Source organism: Patella vulgata, chromosome 8 (assembly GCF_932274485.2).
Source record: "Patella vulgata chromosome 8, xgPatVulg1.2, whole genome shotgun sequence".
In the NCBI taxonomy this organism is placed as follows: domain Eukaryota; kingdom Metazoa; phylum Mollusca; class Gastropoda; family Patellidae; genus Patella; species Patella vulgata.
The window spans coordinates 3,307,531-3,326,876 of record NC_065886.2 but is presented as its reverse complement, the minus strand read 5'-3'; the positions used below and the strand labels follow the sequence as shown (position 1 = coordinate 3,326,876).

Genomic DNA, 19,346 nt, shown 5'->3' with positions numbered 1-19,346 from the left:
CCGAGGAACTTTTACCTCTTTAATAAATATCTACTCTACTTACGTTGATCTTTCATCATTGTTGGAATTTCAATCGTCTGACTTTCCTTAGACACCGCCATGTTTTTACTCTTCATTTCCACGATATATTCTCCATTATTCAGGTCATCGAACTCTACATATAAAGTCTGGTTGGTCAAGACTATAAACGACTTGAGGATGACAAAGAAAGATTGTCCAGGTGGTTTGATCTTTAAGTCGATTTGATACCTGATATCAGCTGGAAATACAGAGATAAACACGTGAAATGAAATGGATTTTAACGTTCTGTTTTCTGCACCGACTGGGGCAATAAAGATGGGCATACACCATGCAGGGTGTTATCAGGGGAATTTTGTTTTCCGTCTACTCTTCATCACGCCAACATATACACGGGACCTCGGTTTTTCGTCCCACCCGTACTCTTAATATTCTGAATTACGACATCAATCAGCCGTCCCGTCATACGATTTCCATTGTATCAACATTGTATAATCCGGCCTTCAATCCCGTACGATGTCCACTGTATAGTACTAATAATACCAACAGTATGGTTCTGTACGAGGGAGTTCAGCTTTCCTGACAATGATAGCACATTGAAAGATATCGAAGGAAATTTTTGAATATATCTTACCTGGATCACCATTAAATTGTTCAGCTTGTTCAAACTTTACTGTAATCTTTCTATGGAGAGTTTCAACTTGAACATTCAGTGGAACGGATGGAGCTGTAACAAAATAATCATCCTTTAAACTATTTTTTGTTTTTCATTCTTATTTATTTAAAAATCTGTGGTTGGCTTGATACCTTGTGTACGTGATTTGAGATTAATCCAACCGTTCATCATTAGTATTTATCTGTCCTTTATTTGTTTTAATATATTTGCATAGTTTTCTTTTTAAAGTATCATTAGCTTTATTAATTTCTGATTATTTATTCTCCAGAATGTTTTTGTAACTGAATGAAGGTAAGGTACAGAACACCATCGGGTATCGAGTCAACCGGAGTTAGATTCCATTCGATTCGCGTTTGTTAAATACTTTGGCATTTTTCAACTTGGAAACTTTTTAGCGATTATTATCTTCTGTCATAATAATCTGTTTTCAGTTAAACATATTCTTAATAAATCAAACTAGGAAAGATGGGTCTTGGTTCTGCAATCGTCCCGTAAAAATGCTAATTATAAATATATTTTTACAAGAAATGAACGGGGGTACAAGAGTTGTATGGCCCATCAGAATTCGTTTGTGAACAAATTGGTACATGGTGTGTAAAAGGTTGGCCACCCCAATTCTAGAAGTTACATATATTATCACTTACCATCAGCTAGAGTTCTTATCCTGTCCGAGACTACACTATAGCCTCCAGTATCCAGTACATTACTAATACGAACACGAAATAAATAACTAGAAAACGGTTTTAAATCGATTGCTTTGTGTTGTTCCGGTGTATCTGTTGACGTCACATTACTATTTACCCATGTAACGTTTTCACCAATCTGGTACTCTAATAAATATTGATCAACCGGAAGTCCAGTAGCGTCACCATCAGACCATGTTAGAGTTATCGACCTTGATTCAAACTGTACAGGTAGAGGTTTAGTTGGCGTACCAGGTTCTACAGAACATAAAATACATTAAACTATTCAGCATTGTGGAATGGCGTGGTTAATGAAATGGGGTATAACTTCCCACTGTTCTGCACCGACTGGACCAATGAAGATGCGCATACGCCATGCAGTGTGTTATGGGAGACATTTTGATACGGAGAGAGAGAGAGAGGGGGGAAATGTGGTTTAACGTCCACTTGAAACAAACCAGGCCATTTCGGAAATAACATATCGTTCAACTTTATTTAAATAATTCACTTGCGCGTAGGCGTCTGTAACAGTGTGTGTGTGTGGGGGGGGGGGGGCGGGTAACCAGAGGACCTGGAGAAAACATACGAGGTTGAACATGCGACAATACTCCTTGCTTCGTACAACCGGGGAATCATTTTGGTACGGACTACTCTTTTACCGACTTCCAATTGTACGACCACGTCAATGTTTAATCGGGACTTTGCTTTTGCGTATCATCCGAACCACTCTCAAATGGTACCAAAAAGCACATACTTTTCACTTTACATCATCGCTATTGTCACACTGCTTCTGCTTCTTTACAATGCAGTGGGGCAATTTTGGTCAGCAGTGGGGAATTAATTCCACCACTTACTATATTTAAAAATGTCCTGTCTCAGTCTGGAAGGACTGCCCGGTGAATAAACGTCAAACTTACTCTTCATAACTCTAGTATCAGAACCAAATCGATTCTGGACCAAGCATCGGTAGACATCTTGAATCTGTGGCACACTGACGGTAAGGAGGTTTCCCGATGTTACGTGACCAGTCACAGTTCCCGTGACACCTTGACTACCAATTAAATACGTCACATTAGGTTTGGGGATACCGGTAGTCAGGCATTCCAAACTGATGTAGGTCGAGTTCCGAAAAGTTGAAACACCAGTTATGTATGGAGGTCCTGAAAGTATTCAAATATATAGCAAAAACAAAAGAATATCTTATCGGTAGGCCTATATACGTACAGCGGGGAGAATGGCACGGGAGGGGTAGACACTGGTGGAATGTACCCCTTGGGTTTTCGTTTGCTCAGCAGATTTTGTGTATCAAATCCGGATTCCAAACACAATAACTTACGGAAGCCGTGTATGAGGCAGGAGGTGCTTCCTCCTGCTTCAACATATGGTTCAAATTACAACTTTTAACTACTTGAACGTCCCAAATAAATGTTTCAATAAGATTGACAGATACATTAAACTTATAACGAAAATTAAGTTGAACATTTTGATAAAACACAATATATTTCTAGTAAAGAGCCATGGAACTTTAAATCTACTAAAATAGTCTTGAAATCAAACCTTCAACTAGAAGCTGAACTGTGGCTTCAGCACATGATACGTCATTACACGCCACGCATTTCCAATCACCACCATCAGTTGCTGTGGAAACGGTTGTTATGGTAAGAGTATTGGTAGTCATGACGTAACCATTTGTTGTCTTGGTTATAGCAACACCACGTGGTGATCTCCATGACACCACAGGGTTAGGATCACCAGTGGCATCACATGAGAGTGTCGTTGTATTTTGATTTGCTGAGATCTGTGGGCTGTTGGTGCGCAAAATAGTCGGTAGAACTGAAATTCAGAAATTTCACTTACTTTAAATATGACTATTTCCCAATTGAAATTACTAAAATGACTTATTTTAAATTAAAATGACTTATTTTAAATTAAAATGACTTATTTTAAAACCAAACAGACGTATTTTAAACATACTATGACGAACGATGGATGTAAAACAGTAACTGTAATTGTTTATGACAATTGAAAGTAAATAAGTTTATTGAATGTATCTTACCCTGTACATCTACATATACTGGATCTGATGCTGTTTCTCCAAATTGATTAACTCCAACACAAACATACCACATCTCATCAGTTAATTGACTGTACTATAATAACATAATAATAATAATACATGTCTAGAGCTGGTTTAATATAATATGTTAATTGGCTGTTCTATAATAATATATCTTGAGTTAACTTGATGATTGGCTATTTTGTATTAGAAAACCTGCCTAGAGCTAGGTGATATCTGATAACTGACTGGTTAATAATTACAATCCATGTCTAGAGTTGTCTATATAACTCACGTATAATATCTAATCCAATGATTCTCAACCAGTGTGCCGCGAGATCTTCCTAAGTGTGCCGCGAAAGTTTTAACGGCACACTAAGAAAATGTGAACAAAAAAACACGTGATCCCAAGTGAGTATTCACTGGTGTTTACTGTTGAGTTCATAGCTGTGTTTTTTTTTATTAAATTTGAGTCATTCTATGACTAGTCTATATCTACTGTTGTATTCCGTCTGACTTACCATTTTTTATTTTGCAAAATTCAAATATTTTGTCATATATATTTAGCCAGGTGTGCTGCTATTTTTTCATGTGTTCCAAGGTGTGCCATTGGCAAAAAAAGGTTGAGAACCACTGCTAATCATTGACTGTTCTGATATAACGTTTCTGCAGCTGATGTAAATTTGTCATTATCTATGATATAACCTGTCTATACCTGGAGGTTATAATCAATATTTACCTTTATACGAAGATCTCCACCAACTGTTGAATGTATTCTAAAGCCTGTATTTTTATCTATAGCTGATATTCTCGTAGCTCTATCATCTGATTTATACCATGTTATAGTAGGAGTATCATTAGCTGTCATATTACATCTCATCACAACCTCTTGACCTTGTCCAACTGTTACATTCACTGGTTGCTCCCTCAATACTGGTATATCTGTAATAATAATACACAGAAGAATAAGAGAGAGAGAGAGAGAGAGAGAGAGAAAGAGGGTGAGAGAGAGAGAGAGAGAGAGAGAGAGAGGGGGGGTGTGTTAGCGCCCACTCGACACAAACTAACATATGGTTCAATTGTATTTCAATAATTCGCTTGCGCGTAGGGGTCTTTAGCAGTGGGAGGAGAAACCGGAGAACCCTTAATAATTCGCTTGCGCGTAGGGGTCTTTAGCAGTGGGAAGAAACCAGAGGACCCGGAAAAAACCACGTCAGTTGACTCAATGATAGACCTTATGATACAGCGCACACGCGCTAACCATTCGGGGATCCACCCCCACCCCCTGTATTAATAATACGCAGAAGAATAAGAAAAAGAAGAAGGAAAGTCATCAACACCTCGGCGCCTTTGTATACCAAAAACATAATAAAACTTGTTGCCAAGAAAGTTGTAATTGGTTCATATCTGGGATGGTTAATGAGATACGCCCCGGAACGGAATGACGGATAGATCCCATTTAAATATCTCTTCGTTAATTTCGTTGGCGATGGATAATAATGAAACAGTTTTGAATGAAACAGCAGCGTCATCCCCGAAGTCAAAAAAAAATATCTGGGTGAGTTTATAAAAATAGCTAAACATGCAAGCATCAAACGGCATAAACGTAAAAAAACAAATGGACAACAACTATAATTTCAAAATAAAGTCACTTCAAAAAATACATTTCTTAATCCAAATGCCACAATTTCTTGTGAATATGACACAGTCTGTTGTGAATATGACACAGTCTGTTGTGAATATGACACACTCTGTTGTGAATATAACACACTTTCCAGTACAAATGGATATTTTATAATCTGAAGGTATTTATCAAGCTGTTCGAACTAAGAAAGTAATTCAATAATAAAAACTACCATTACCAGTAGTAAATATATTGGCTGTAGCTATGGCTGATCCACCTTGGTTGGTTGACTGACAAACATACTGACCAATCTGGTGTTGTTTTATATCATTGATAACGATCGTACTATTCAGATATAATTTCATATTAGTATCTGTAATACAAAATAAAATATACAAATATATCAATATATACAATATTATTATGTGTTAAACATTCAAGATTACATAGTAGATGTCTTTCAAAAGTAAGGATTAAAGGTCACCGGAAAAGCGTCATAATTATTTTAAATAATGCTAGTAATTATGTCAACATACACTGTCCATAAGTATAACACGATCCCGAATGTCAATATTACCTGCCACAGGTAAATTTCAACAGGTAGATTTCCGCCATTCTCCGGGAGTAGTTGTAACTTTCCGTCCATAAACAATCCGTGGCATCATTTTAATCCTTCTGCTCATATTCTAGTTTATATTTCTATGAGCAGAAATTTACCTGTTGCAGGTAACATTAACACTCGAGGTCGTGTTATACTTATGGAAAGGATATATTGACATGATTACTTGCATTATTTAAAATAACTATGAAGCTTTTCCGGTGACCTTTAATGGAAAATGGGCCATTTTGTGGCTAATTGATTTCATACTTCAAAATGTCTAAGCCGCTTGGTTTGAGGCAAAATCCTATTTTCCAGACGGAAATGGACTATAACATCCTCAAGACACAAACTATGTCATTTCGGTCCTAGCATATAGTATGATTACCATAGCAATTTGAGAAACTGGAGTATCGGGAGAAAACGCGCGAGATTACGCAGGCAAACCTGGCCCTGACCACATGTGGTATTGGGTATTCTAGAAAGAAAATTCACACTTTGTTATAATCGTGGCAACATCTACTTAGCAATAAATGTTCCTCACAGTTCATAGATGGCTAATTTGATAAGAAACATAAACCAGACGATACAAATGGACCTGTTACAGACGCCTTTGTTCTCGAGTCTGAATCATACCAAATGAAGTCTTTAAAGAGAATTGAAACAGAAAGAGTTGTTGGCGGTACGTGATAGATGATGTGTTGCCCGAGCCATGACGATAATACTGATTTAATAAAACACATAAACCAGAAGATACAAATGATCTGTTACAGAGTCTGAAAAAGAGAATTGAAACAAAGTGTTGTTGGTGGTACGTGATGATGTGTTGCCCGAGCTATTGCGATAACACTGATCGCATACTTCTAGTACTATTTACCTATTAAAACTGTTTCACCATCTTTTAACCACTTTTGAATTGGGACTGGATCAGCTTCCGTAACACAATTTAACCTAACTGTCTGACCTAGTCTTACCTGCTGATCAGTAGGTCGAACTGTGAACCTCGGTGGAACTGTAACATACAAATTATATTAAATTATGATTATAGTTTGTTTTATCCCTTATATTGTCATACTCCTCGCAGTGTTTCGTTTGATTAGACCTAATCCCACTTAACACTGCTGTAATGGAAGTAAATTTCTGTTCCATATAATATATTTACATTACATGACTCACGAAATTTATAACTCCCAATTAACCAGTGCAAAGCAGGATATTGCAGAAAAACTAATTGCGTGACAAACGACGTTACCAAACGGCTATAATGTAAACAATAATGTTTGGAGGTGAATAATACATTCACCGTTTTTAATACCTTAAATCACTGTCCAAAGTCTTAGGGAACGCCCCTGATTAAAAGAAGGGCTGTCATAATGCTGTGCTTGGGGATAGATTTGATTGAACGGGAAGAATAGACACACTCCCTCAAAAGCTCAAGAATCAGAAGCCAATCCAGCAATGGCCTGAGAGGGATTTCTGGGGCCATTGCTTCAGGAATATGTTACAGTGTGCACTCCAAGACATTTTAATATTGAAACACCGCATAACTAACAACGATTTCCTATCTTATAATATTCCAATTATCTTAAAGGGCACGTGACTATAGTGGCACGAGCAATATTGTTATAAATTAATAAAAACCCGGCACATCCAGTCTTTGCCGAGAGTGAAAATATTATATTATGGTCAACTCCAAGATACGTGAAATGAAATGGGGTTTAACGTCCTGCTGTTTTGCTCCAAGCGGGCTAATGAAGACGGGCATACGCCATACAGTGTGCTATGAGGGAAAGTTTACTCAGACAGCGGCGCTTCGTCCTTATATCGAAATCCAATTGCCAAGGGATCTTTTACGTGCACGTAAATGTGTATACGGAACAGACAAAGGGAAACCACGTCGGAAAATCCTGATGAACTTTCTCGACCAACACCGGGATCGAACCCGCGACTTCCAGGCTAGTGAGCCAGCGTCTTACTCACTTAGCCACAGTGGCTCCTTCTCAAATACAGGGTTGAAAAACTAAGCCGGCTCTGCCCGGGATGAAAGTAGTATAACTACGAAACCGGAAGCGGTAGACCAACACCACCAGGGCAATGTTACTCCCCAGTTCTAGTTACCCCTTTCCACTAAATATCAGCCCCTGGACAGCCCTAGCATGGCCGCCAACCCTGAACAGACAAATAAACACACGACAGTCACAGATATTAGTATAGTTACCGGAACAATTTAAGCTGTTACAATTTCTAGCTTTATGAGACATATTCAGCAAGGAGTATGATACAAGACAATCTGATTAAAACACAGATCCTATTTCGTTTCGTTTTTCATAGTTCAAAATCTTGTTTTACTTCTCTGTACTACACTAGGTTCTGAAAGAGTTGTTATATAACCCGACTTCTGGAAGATGTGAGGAATAAGCCAATGAAACAGTCTGTTACGGCGAGTTCTTGGCGTGATATGCACGAAACTGTAGGTAAACGCTGATTGGTTAATCAATGTCTGGCGTCATAGGGTCAAACGCCGCTCGTATGACCCTGACGCGACCTTCCTTTACAATCGGTCAGATCTTCATTAATGAAAACGACAGAGTCGAAGATGATTCTTTAAATAATTGTAAAGTGTATCTTTGTTTCATTTTAAAATATGGATACAGTAATAATATTACCTACCCAGAACACGTAAATTAGCTATAGTATAGACTTTATCATACTCATTCTCAGCCCAACAATAATATAAGCCAGCATCTGTTGCTTCTATATTTAATATCTTTAAATCGCCTTCACTGATCAACTCGTATTTCCCATTGGATGCTATCTGTTGCGAGACGCCGTCTCTGTACCAGGATATGACAGGTTGTGGAAATCCAGCAACGCGACATGTGAAGGTGATTTCAGCATCGCCAGCCACGGCTAATAAACTGGCCGGTAGATTTGTAAACGTTGGAGGACCTATTTTCACAGATTACAAAATAAACAATGTTAAAATAAGCTTAAAGGGACAATAACACTCTTGCTGGCTTGACAGCTCCAGAAAATAAATAATAGCCTTATTCTAAGTATTAGATGTTTAAGTGTCCTACCTGTTGTGTAAATTATCCATTACATCCTATTTTACTTATCCAGAGGGTTGACGAAAATATTTCTAAATCCAAGTCACATTTGAAAAGGTTTACGATAGGCTTTTCGAATCATTAAGTTGAATTTTTCCAATTTTTTAAATTAGATGCGTAAAGATGAAATTTGTATCCTCAATTAATTGGAATATTGTAAAATTGTACAATTTGTTGACTAGAATAAAGATTGGGGCATATTATTCAGTTACAACAAGAGTGGTTTTGAGCCTTTAACAATCCGAGCATGGAATGGGTAGAACCGATACGTTGATATTGTTTCCACAAATATTGTTGTTATGATAACTCTTGTTTAATGCAATTTCTATTATGTCAAGAAGTGCCGTATGGTATGGTAATATGTAAAAGTGTCATTCTACCGTTGTTGCCATACTAATATTTTAAAAAAGTTGCCATAATAACATTATAACTATGTTGCCATAGTAACATTATAACTATGTTGCCATAACGCTGCAATGTTGTCATAGTAAAACTAATATGATTATTATATTGTCATAATAACGAACCTTGAACATTGACTGTAGCTGTAACTGTTTTAGAATCAACTGTATTACTGATAGTACAGGTATAAATACCATGATGACGACTCTCTGTATAACTAATAGTTAATGTACCGTCAACACCTAATACCATTCCTGATGTCTCCACTGATACCACCAGATTATCTTTAATATACAAAGCATACGATTAAAATGAATTTGTCCATTGCATTAGGGCTAATGGTCGATTGTGTCTGACTCTTACGGTCGCCTGGCCAACCTCGTGAGTTTTCTCCGCCCCCCCTCACCCCCTCCCTCACATCCAAAGACCCCTACGCACATGAGAATTAATGAAATAAAATATGAACCATGGTAATCTCGAAATCACCCCCGTCTCTCTCTCTCTCTCTCTCTCTCTCTCTCTCTCTTTTAAAACGCAAGTAATGAAATATTTTATTTGAAACAAAGCGACATGGACGTCGGATTTCATGTTAACTGTTTTGAAATAAAATTATTTTTTTTATCATTATTTTTAATGTATGAAGTGAAAGCAGGGTAATTAAATCAACCAATAACTCACAGCCTTTAGATTCCCTTTTTAGACTTGTCCTGCAAGCCGCCCAATTTAAGCAATCGCAATCTAATTTACTAGCTAGACTAATTGGTTTGTTATTCTGATAATAAGTTATTAAAATTAAAAACAAAACCATCGATCTTAAAGAGGGGATTTATGTCTAGTAGGTAAATAACCTACTTAGACATCCACACAGAATGTACAGCCACAGGCACTTGAAGGGATTAAAATAAAACTTCTTACTACTGTTTGACTAGTATTACTAATAACACAAGGTCAATCACCCACCATATTGTTTTGAATCGTTGAAGATATTTCATCTACTATCGTCTCACAATATTCAATGACCAATTTAATTACATTGGAAGGTGTATAATGGTCAAATAAAGTCTCGTTGGCAATAAAAATGAGTTTTGTGGGTGATTGACCTTGTGTTATTAGTAATACTAGTCAAACAGTAGTAAGAAGTTTTATTTTAATCCCTTCAAGTGCCTGTGTGTACAGCCTCTATCATAAAGGAGAAGCTAATAGCTGATGTATTATCGATTTTGTCTACGGTATATAACCTACTTAAATATCCACACATAATGTGAAGCCTCTGACATAAAGGATAATCTGATAGTTGATGTATTGTCTATTTTGTCTATGGTAGAACGTTGTAGATTGACATTGGGATTATATTTGAATGGGGTGTGTATGTCTACGTATTATTGTTATAGAGTTTTACCTGCAAGCGGCGTTTTCCAGCTGACCTCTGGTTTAGGGTTTCCTGAAGCTCGACATTTTAAAGCAATGGTGGAACCTTCCGGTATCGTCATACTTACTGGTCTTTCTATAAAAGCTGGAGCAACTGCAAACAGAAATAGTAGCTCGACGTATTGGGTGGATACTCGGAGATTGTAAGAAAGATATACAACAGGTGGATAATCAAGTTGGGTTTTACATCCTATTATTCGGCGTCAGCTAAATTAAGATGGCTCTGTTTTCATTAGCCCAGTCTGAGCAGAACAGTCGGACGTTCAGCAACATTGGTAATATCATTGAAGTCTGCAGATGGGTGACAAGATTTAGGCTAATTAGGTGAGAGAGAGAGAGAGAAATGGGGTTTAACGTCCATTCGACACAAACTAGGTCATTTCGGGACTAACATATGGTTTAATTTTATGGGTCTTTAGCAGTGGGAGGAAACCGGGGGACCCGGAGAAAACAGGCGACCCTACTCCTTGCCACGTACAACCGGGGATTCGAAACCACGCCAGTCGACTCAATGACAGACTTTATGATACAGAGCGCGCACGCTAACCATTCAGCCATCCAACCCCCCAGGCTAATTAGGTACCTTGCAGATTAAAATCGATCAATGACGTCATAACCTGGATACCTAAATATAATAATGGTCCGCCCTAATAGCTGACGTATCTAAATGTTTTATATAAAATACAAGAGCAACGTATGTTGTCGGGGAAAACTGGGTTACACATGTACATATACTTCAAACACCTTTATTTACTTTTCTAATACTTAAAATAAATGTTCTATAATGTAATTTGCAGAAGGAAAAGGGTTAATATTGGGGGCTTATTTAGGCGCATCGATGTCATCCCTATCAGTAATTATAGCGGACTATTGACTATTCACTGCTGAAAAGTGTGATGGCAAGGCAACATAATGAAAATTAAATCAATGTTTCTACCTGTTAAGATATTTCCCTACATTAAAACACGGATCGTGTTTCGGTTTGTTTTCTACAGTTCAAATGTCACTCGTTACGAGATCTGGAAGGATATTACACGAACAGTGTTCTGATTGTTAAAAGATGGGCTTTAGATGAGGTGTGCATCTAATTATAGGATACATCTATGATTGGATGAATCTTGGGTCACGTAGGTGGGCTTGGGTCTAAATTATCAGATCTATATATGTATGAATATTGAAACAAAATTTAAATTTGTGTTTTAATCAATCTGATCCTATTTCGTTTCGTTTTTTGTAGTTCAAAATTTCGTATTACTTTTCTTTACACTACACTGGGATCTGGAAGAGGGGTTATATAACCCGCGTTCTGGGTGATGTGAGGGATTAGCCAATGAAACAGTCTGTTACGGCGAGTTTTTGGCGTGAGGTGCACAGAACTGTGGGTAACCCACTAGAAACATCCATGCTGATTGGTTAATCAAATGTCTGACGTCGTAGGGTTAAAAAACCCTCGTGTGACCCCTGATGCGAAATATAGATATGTATTTTAATCGGATTGATATTTAGTTCAAAATAGTGAATTGGAAAGAATCAACTCTCGAAAATTTCATAGAATGACTAATAACTTTGACTTTATATTTAAATGTGGACTATTCAGTAGTTATTTACCTAATATATCTAAATTAGACGAACTTGTCACACGACCCTGTATATTGACAGCTTCACAGACGTAACTTCCTCTATCATTGGCTTGAATATTGGAGATCATTAATTCATCTGGTGCAGGGTAGGTAACTCTTCCAGCAGGTAAATCCCCACCCACCTACGGTAACAATACACAATATTATACAAGATTGTATTGAAACTAGTAATACTATTTATTTTATGATCAGTAGTGGAATACCGCGTTTTATCAGTGAAATAAAAGTGTTATTTCACTGGCTAGTTGTTTTTACCTAAAATGATTGTAAAATCATAAAATAAATAGAACATTGTCGTTTTGTCGTGAATAACATATTTTATTTCATCTCTAAGCAAGAAAAAGTTTTCTTGCTTCTCGATGAAATAAAATATGTTATTCACTCTAAAACGACAAATATCATCTATATATTTTATGAGTCATACGCAGGGGCGGATTGGGGCTCTCCCACGGGAAAATTTTGAAAAATGAACCCCAAATATGCGATTTAGTGGCATATCTGATTATAATCTCTGTCAAATAATATATCTCATAAATCGATTAATTTAGGCCATAACCCCGGCATGCAAGTAATTTATAACCATCAACCTATGAAATTATCATATCGTCATATTATTAATTAACGTATTATCATTGTATCGTCAAGAGTCAAGAAAATTTAACTGGTTAAAAAATGGGACTAGTTGAGAAAATTTTGACCATTTGATTAACCAGTTAGGAATATTGAATAAGTAGGAATATATACAACATGATCATCATCGCTCCATGGCCGGTCCAATACCCCCCCCCCCCCCCCATATAATGTTCAGCAGAAAAAGGGTTTTTAGACGAATTGGACAAAATTAATTTTTTCATTTTTTGACCGACCGGCCCGCGATCGCCCAATCCGCCCCTGGTCATACGTGTTGTAAACACCCGGTTTAAAGATCAAGTAAGGTATACAAGGTGAAGATATACAAGGTGCGTAGGTGATACGCTGCGTGAATGTGACGCCAGAGTAAATTGTGAATTCTGGTAAGAATGAGTTGGATTTGGGGATGTATAAGCCTATATTACCTTAATGCTGGTTATAGTTGGTGAGATTGGGGATATATATATTACCTTACTCCAGGTTATAGTCGGCTGTGGATTACCACTAGCTAAACACTGGAATTTAACAGTTGATCCTTCTACAGCCTGTTGATCTGGTGAGGTTACGTTGAATACAGGAGCCACTGGTGGACCTATAGAAATACCACAATCTACATTTAATTTTACCAAATACCATATACATTTATAGATTGGATGTTATGATTATCAACAGCCTATATAGGTCTAGCTTTAATTTTAAGAACTAATGTTAAATCTCGATAACAAAGTTTAATGCATTGATTTTGGCAAATGACAACCATTAAAGATAGGTTGCCAGGCAATGAAACAAACATTCAAAGCAGAACTCCTTGAGCAACAAATACTATGTCTTAAAAGAAAGAGGATTGTTATAGTGTACCTGTAACAGTAAGTCTGACCGTTTTCATATCCATACCCAAACTATTAGAAGCTTCACAAGTATAGAATCCAGCCAGATTATCAGTAACGCTACTAATTGACAGACTGCCATTTTCGTGTAATAGAAACTCGGATATTGTCTGAAATACAAAAGTACTATATGACACTAATAAATTATTACAATACAAATAACAAATGTTTAATCTTGCCATTTGGTTTAACGAATCCTCCTCCTCTCAATTTCAGACAAAAAGAGTAGCGTTTCATTACTTATATTCAATTTAGTAGTAACCCATCGGGATCCAAGAAGTTTCGGACGGGGGAATTTCTTGTACATTGAGCAGAATCATGCAAAAATATCTGGATACCTCGGCTCTCTTGTCTTGCGACCACCAATATTCTCACAGTTACACTCTGAGTACCCTTCTAATTGACAGCTGTTGCGTAACGATTTGGGGGGTTGGATGGCTGAATGGTTAGCGTGCGCGCGCTGTATCATAAAGTTTGTCATTGAGTCGACTGGCGTGGTTTCGAATCCCCGGTTGTACGTGGCAAGGAGTAGGGTCGCCTGTCCAACCTCGTGGGTTTTCTCCGGGTCCTCCGGTTTCCTCCCACTGCTAAAGACCCCTACGCGCAAGCGAATTATGTAAATAAAATTAAACCATATGTTAGCCCCGAAATGACCTAGTTTGTGTCATGTGGAAGTTAAACCCCATTTCTCTCTCTCTCTCTAGTAACGATTTCGTCATTTTTACCCATTTTGTATATTTTTACTGTAGATAATAAGGGCAACTTGTGTAACTGTATCATTTTATTATTTGTAAACAAAATAAATAGTTGATGCAGTGTCCAACTTATAAAATATTAACATTTTGAAATATCAAATAATACCCTAGCTTCTACACGTGCCCCATTTAAGGGTGTAAAGAACCAAGATAAAGTAGGTGGGGGTTTCCCTGCTGCTATACAGTTAAATATGGCTGATAAACCAACTGGTGATTCTTGTGGGTCAGGTGGTGTAATCAGCTCTGGACGGCCTAAAATATATATAAAAACAATCATTACAATTATATTACTCTAAAACTAAGGAAAAACTCGGCAACAGTATTCAATTTAATTTACAATGACATTATAAGCGCTGATCCAGACAGGTTGGGGGGTTGTGGTCTATCCGTGTAATACGGGTAGGTCACACTTATTTTGAGAATCTCAAACTTTTCACGATGAGAATTCCCTTTTCAGTACTCTTGTATCAGCGAGTATTTGTCTTCAGTGCTTCTTTAATCGGACCCTAGATCTCACTGGCAACTTGTGTTTTCGACTATAATAGACCCGCAGCGACTGACACAATCCCGTGTTATTGAATTACCCTAAAATAAAAAATACAGGATACAAGTCTATGGAACCACATTACTGTTTATTACCGAGCTAAATGTCATGTCTATGGAACCACATTACTGTTTATTACTGAGCTAAATGTCATGTCTATGGAACCACATTACTGTTTATTACTGAGCTAAATGCCATGTCTATGGAACCACATTACTGTTTATTAACGAGCTAAATGTCATGTCTACGGGACCTCATTACTGTTTATTAGGATTAATTTTTAAAAAAACAACAGCATGATATGACCCATAAAGAGAGAAATTTTACAATAAAAAAAACCGGAGAGTATTGGATAATGAACTGGCAATGCAATCAAAAGGATTTTCTAAAATGGCATTCTTAAATTAATTTCATGGGCGTCAACATCTTGTTTAGGCCTAGTTACCTCCTTTAGAATTTGTTTATGATAATGTAAATGACCGGATAATCTAGCCAATGACCTATTATTCTCAAATGATGATAGAGAGTAAAACTAACCTTGAACTGTTAAAAGAGCTGTAGAACTTGTGACATTTTGATTTAGCATAGTATTGGTTGCTAGGCAACTGTAGTTGCCCTCATCGCTGTAACTAACAGCTGGTATAGTCAAAACACTCTGGGTTCTTGATATCATGTTTATTGTAGCCCTGGTAACTGGGACGTCGCCTAGCAACCAAGTAATGATAGGTGATGGGTAACTGTTGATTGAGCATTCCAGGGTGGCTTGCGTTTTTACGATGACTGCAGTGTCGCTAGGATTTACGGTAAATCCTGGATCAAGAACTGCATGGAATCAAAAGAAAGGAAAATACTGAAAGCATGACTGCAAAATAATACAGAAAGATATTTATTACAGAACGTTAGTCAGGCTGTCTGTCGTGATAGCCTACTCATCCATTCACCATCTTTCCAGACCAGACTACAGAGAAGCCCAGTGACAAGTGGCATCAGGTGTTCAGAAAAGAGCAAGCATACACTTCCTCGTGCATGGCAAGTGTCCCAACTTGATCAAAATGGCCAAAACTAGGAAGCAATTGTGGAGGCAACAATGTCATAAAGAAATGTAGGCGCATGCTGACGTAGCATTCTCTACGGTTGGTCTCTGGCTTGAATTTATGTATTAACCTAGCACTTACTAAGCTCCCGTAGATCCCTAGGATAAGGAACTACTCACCAAGCTCAGATCGCTCCCTAGAATAAAGAACTACTCACCAAGCTTAGATCGCTCCCTAGAATAAGGAACTACCACTAAGCTCCCGTGGCTCCCTTGGATAAGGAACAATGGTTGCTTGGTGATTATGGTACTAGCTTATTAGCTAGGAGGCACCGGGTTCGATCCTAGTGTTGGCTTAGAAAGTACCTCGAGAATTTTTCAAGATTCGATGAAGATTAGCATGCTACATGATGTATGCTCGACTTCCTTAGTTCAGACAAGTAAAACGTTAAACTCCATTTCATTTCCTTATTTCCCTTTTTTTTCCCTTTTTAGAAAAAAAATTGAGCCTTATTTACCTGCTAGACGGAGGTTTAATGTTTGGCTTGAGATGGTTTCAATTCCGGTCGTCACAACACACATATACACCCCGATACTGGATGGTTGTACATCTTTAATTACAAGAGTTCCATTGGGAAACACAACTTGATTGTCGCTGATCGGTGCATCTGCATCACCAACTCTCCAGCTATAATAAATAATTTACAACAACTCAAACAAATTGAGTTTAGTACATATGTATATTCTCGTTTCCCGGTAAAAGCAGATGTGTAGATTTCGATCCTGGTGTTTGGCCAACAAGCGAGAGAGTTTTTTGTGATTTACGCAGCTTCTCAATACTTATCTGAACTCTTATATGACTACAACCCTATTCGACCACTTCGCTCTAAAACTAAACAGTCACTAGTTGTTCCAAAATATAACTTAAAAGTCATATGGGTATAGGTCTTTCAGTTCAGCTGGTCCTGGGGTGTGAAATGAACTTCCACAACAGATCAAGAACCAACAGACTTTTAATCAATTTAAATCCGCACTAAAGACTTTCCTGTTTCGACAGTTTTACCAGTAGAGCCATTACTAAAAGCATTTTGAGCATGTGTCATCATGGAGAAGACGTTATATAAATCCTCATTATTATTATTATTGGCAATTCTAGTTTCCACATGTCAGTGTTGCAGCATAGAAGGTAGGAAAGGAGGAGCATCTTGTCACGAAGGTCAGTATATACCGCTGACGGCACATTAAAGAGCCATAGCAGCATAGAGCGGCTATCTGGGCAATTTTCCCTCCTATACCCGGCTTCATTAAAGATACATTATGTAAGAGCTAAATGTGCCTATTGTAAGTCTTTATTCTGGTTTCAAAGGTTTTATAAACTATTATTTAGACATTTATTCACACGCCAAGTCCATAATCAACTCTCTAGAACATCGAATACTGGAGATTTAAACGGGTTAAAACACGGTCGAAATTCAATGATTTAATTCTAAAATGGCTAATCGAGGCTATGACTCGAATAACGTGTACCTTTGTTACGATAATAAACAATCTCTGGCACATCTTGTCAAAACTTCAAACAGAGAAAACATCGCTCATAATAAAGTCATGGGAATGAAATTTTCAATACATTCATCTTGCTTATCTTTTTTAAAAAATATTATTGTGGTCTGGTGGCTCAATGGGGTGGGGTGGGGTGGGGTGGGGGAGGTTCACTCACCAACGAGGAGAATTTATTATACTAAGTTTTTCCAGAGTAGTTATGGCAATAACTACCAGCTCTTTATCTAAATCTTACAATGCATCTTTAATTAGCATTGATTGATAAGGCGTTATTAAACCACATTTGATTTCATTTCAGAGCAATCTGATTAAAACACACATCCTATTACGTTTCGTTGCTTATAGTTCAAAATTTCGTTTTATTTGTCTTTACTGCATTAATATCTGGAAGAGTTGTTATATAACTCGCGTTCTGGTTGATGTGAGGAATTAGCCAATGAAACGGTCTGTTATAGCGAGTTTTTGGCGTGAGGTGCACGGAACTGTGGAAACATCAACGCTGATTGGTTAATCAATTATCTGACGTATGACCTCTGACGCGACGTTCCACTACAACTGGTCAGAGCTTCGTGTAGTGTAGGCCATCAAAGTATAAGAAAACGAAACAAAATATAGATTTGTATTTTAATCATATTGATTTCAGAGCGGATGAGTTTCCCATTTGTTTTTAGGCCTTTTGTTTGTAAGATGAAAACAATACTGTACCTGTATGTGACTGAATTAGGATCGGGTTTAGCCTGACAATGCCACCAGAACGGTTGTGAAAGCATGGTAACACCATCTTGTGGCTCTATCAGAAATTCTAAACCTAGAAGAAAAGAGATATTATAATAATGTCTCGTTATACAAAACGTGGGGCTGGACAGACAACCCTACTCCTTGTTACGTACAACCGGGGAATCGAAACCACGCCAGTTGACTCAATGACAGACTTTACGATGCAAAGCACGCGCGCTAAGAATTCGGCCATCCAACCCTCTACATAAGTAGGGTCGCCTGCCTAAAATCGTGTCCTCCGGTTTCCTACCACTGCTAAAGACCCATATGCGCAAGCGAATTATTGATATTTGTAGATTATAAAGCTATTAGAGATGTTGATATTTGATACCTTGTGAATGAATGGGTAATATAAACAGGAGAAGACAACTCCACCAATTAATCTTCATGGTAAGGTATTTATTACGTCATAATCCACGTTCTATTGTTGATTACATCTCACTTATCCTCTTTCATTATAAAACTGCTATACACATACCATTTACTTTAATAACAAAAACAAGGAGAAGATATAGTTCAAAACAGTCTAGTCTCACAAAAACAAGGTGAGAAAATATAGTTTAAAAGAGTCTCACCTACTTTAATAACAAAAATAAGGAGAAAATATAGTTCAAACAGTCTCACCCACTTTAATAACAAAAACAAGGAGAAGATGTGGTTTAAAGCAGTCCTACCTATTTTAATAACCAAAACAAGGAGAAGATATAGTTTAAAACAATGGTGTTATTTGTCTAATTATGACTATATTAGTCTCCGTTGAAAAAGAACATTTCTGAAATATGACTCCTTTGCAGTTAAATTCGAAAGGTCATGGAATAGATAATCATTCTTGACCAAACCCCCTCCCACTCCAGTAGAGATTTTAATTAAATTAGTCGCTTCATTTACGGATCACTTGACTTAACTGATCCTTTAACTTTACGGT

General features: G+C 37.4%; 1 protein-coding gene across 4 annotated transcripts in view; it reads right to left on the bottom strand.

Annotated features, from left to right (window-relative positions):
• LOC126830074 (hemicentin-2) overlaps window positions 1-18,901 on the bottom strand; it is a 30,122-nt gene extending 11,221 nt beyond the window's left edge. For 3 of the 4 annotated variants that reach the window (XM_050560290.2, XM_050560291.2, XM_050560289.2), the window contains exons 1-20: window positions 18,753-18,901; window positions 18,350-18,452; window positions 16,603-16,772; window positions 15,589-15,873; window positions 14,614-14,759; window positions 13,724-13,862; window positions 13,336-13,457; window positions 12,204-12,357; window positions 10,567-10,689; window positions 9,293-9,451; window positions 8,326-8,604; window positions 6,533-6,667; window positions 5,296-5,430; window positions 4,173-4,375; window positions 3,434-3,527; window positions 2,935-3,210; window positions 2,295-2,537; window positions 1,339-1,635; window positions 653-745; window positions 44-259 (exon numbers count right to left, since the gene is read on the bottom strand). In XM_050560290.2, the coding sequence (XP_050416247.1) occupies window positions 44-259; window positions 653-745; window positions 1,339-1,635; window positions 2,295-2,537; window positions 2,935-3,210; window positions 3,434-3,527; window positions 4,173-4,375; window positions 5,296-5,430; window positions 6,533-6,667; window positions 8,326-8,604; window positions 9,293-9,451; window positions 10,567-10,689; window positions 12,204-12,357; window positions 13,336-13,457; window positions 13,724-13,862; window positions 14,614-14,759; window positions 15,589-15,873; window positions 16,603-16,772; window positions 18,350-18,452; window positions 18,753-18,810 (3,430 nt within the window). In that variant the 5' untranslated portion in view covers window positions 18,811-18,901. The remainder of the gene's footprint in view (window positions 1-43; window positions 260-652; window positions 746-1,338; window positions 1,636-2,294; window positions 2,538-2,934; window positions 3,211-3,433; window positions 3,528-4,172; window positions 4,376-5,295; window positions 5,431-6,532; window positions 6,668-8,325; window positions 8,605-9,292; window positions 9,452-10,566; window positions 10,690-12,203; window positions 12,358-13,335; window positions 13,458-13,723; window positions 13,863-14,613; window positions 14,760-15,588; window positions 15,874-16,602; window positions 16,773-18,349; window positions 18,453-18,752) is intronic. The other variant, XM_050560288.2, reaches the window with a different exon arrangement.
• Between the last annotated feature and the right edge of the window lie 445 nt (window positions 18,902-19,346).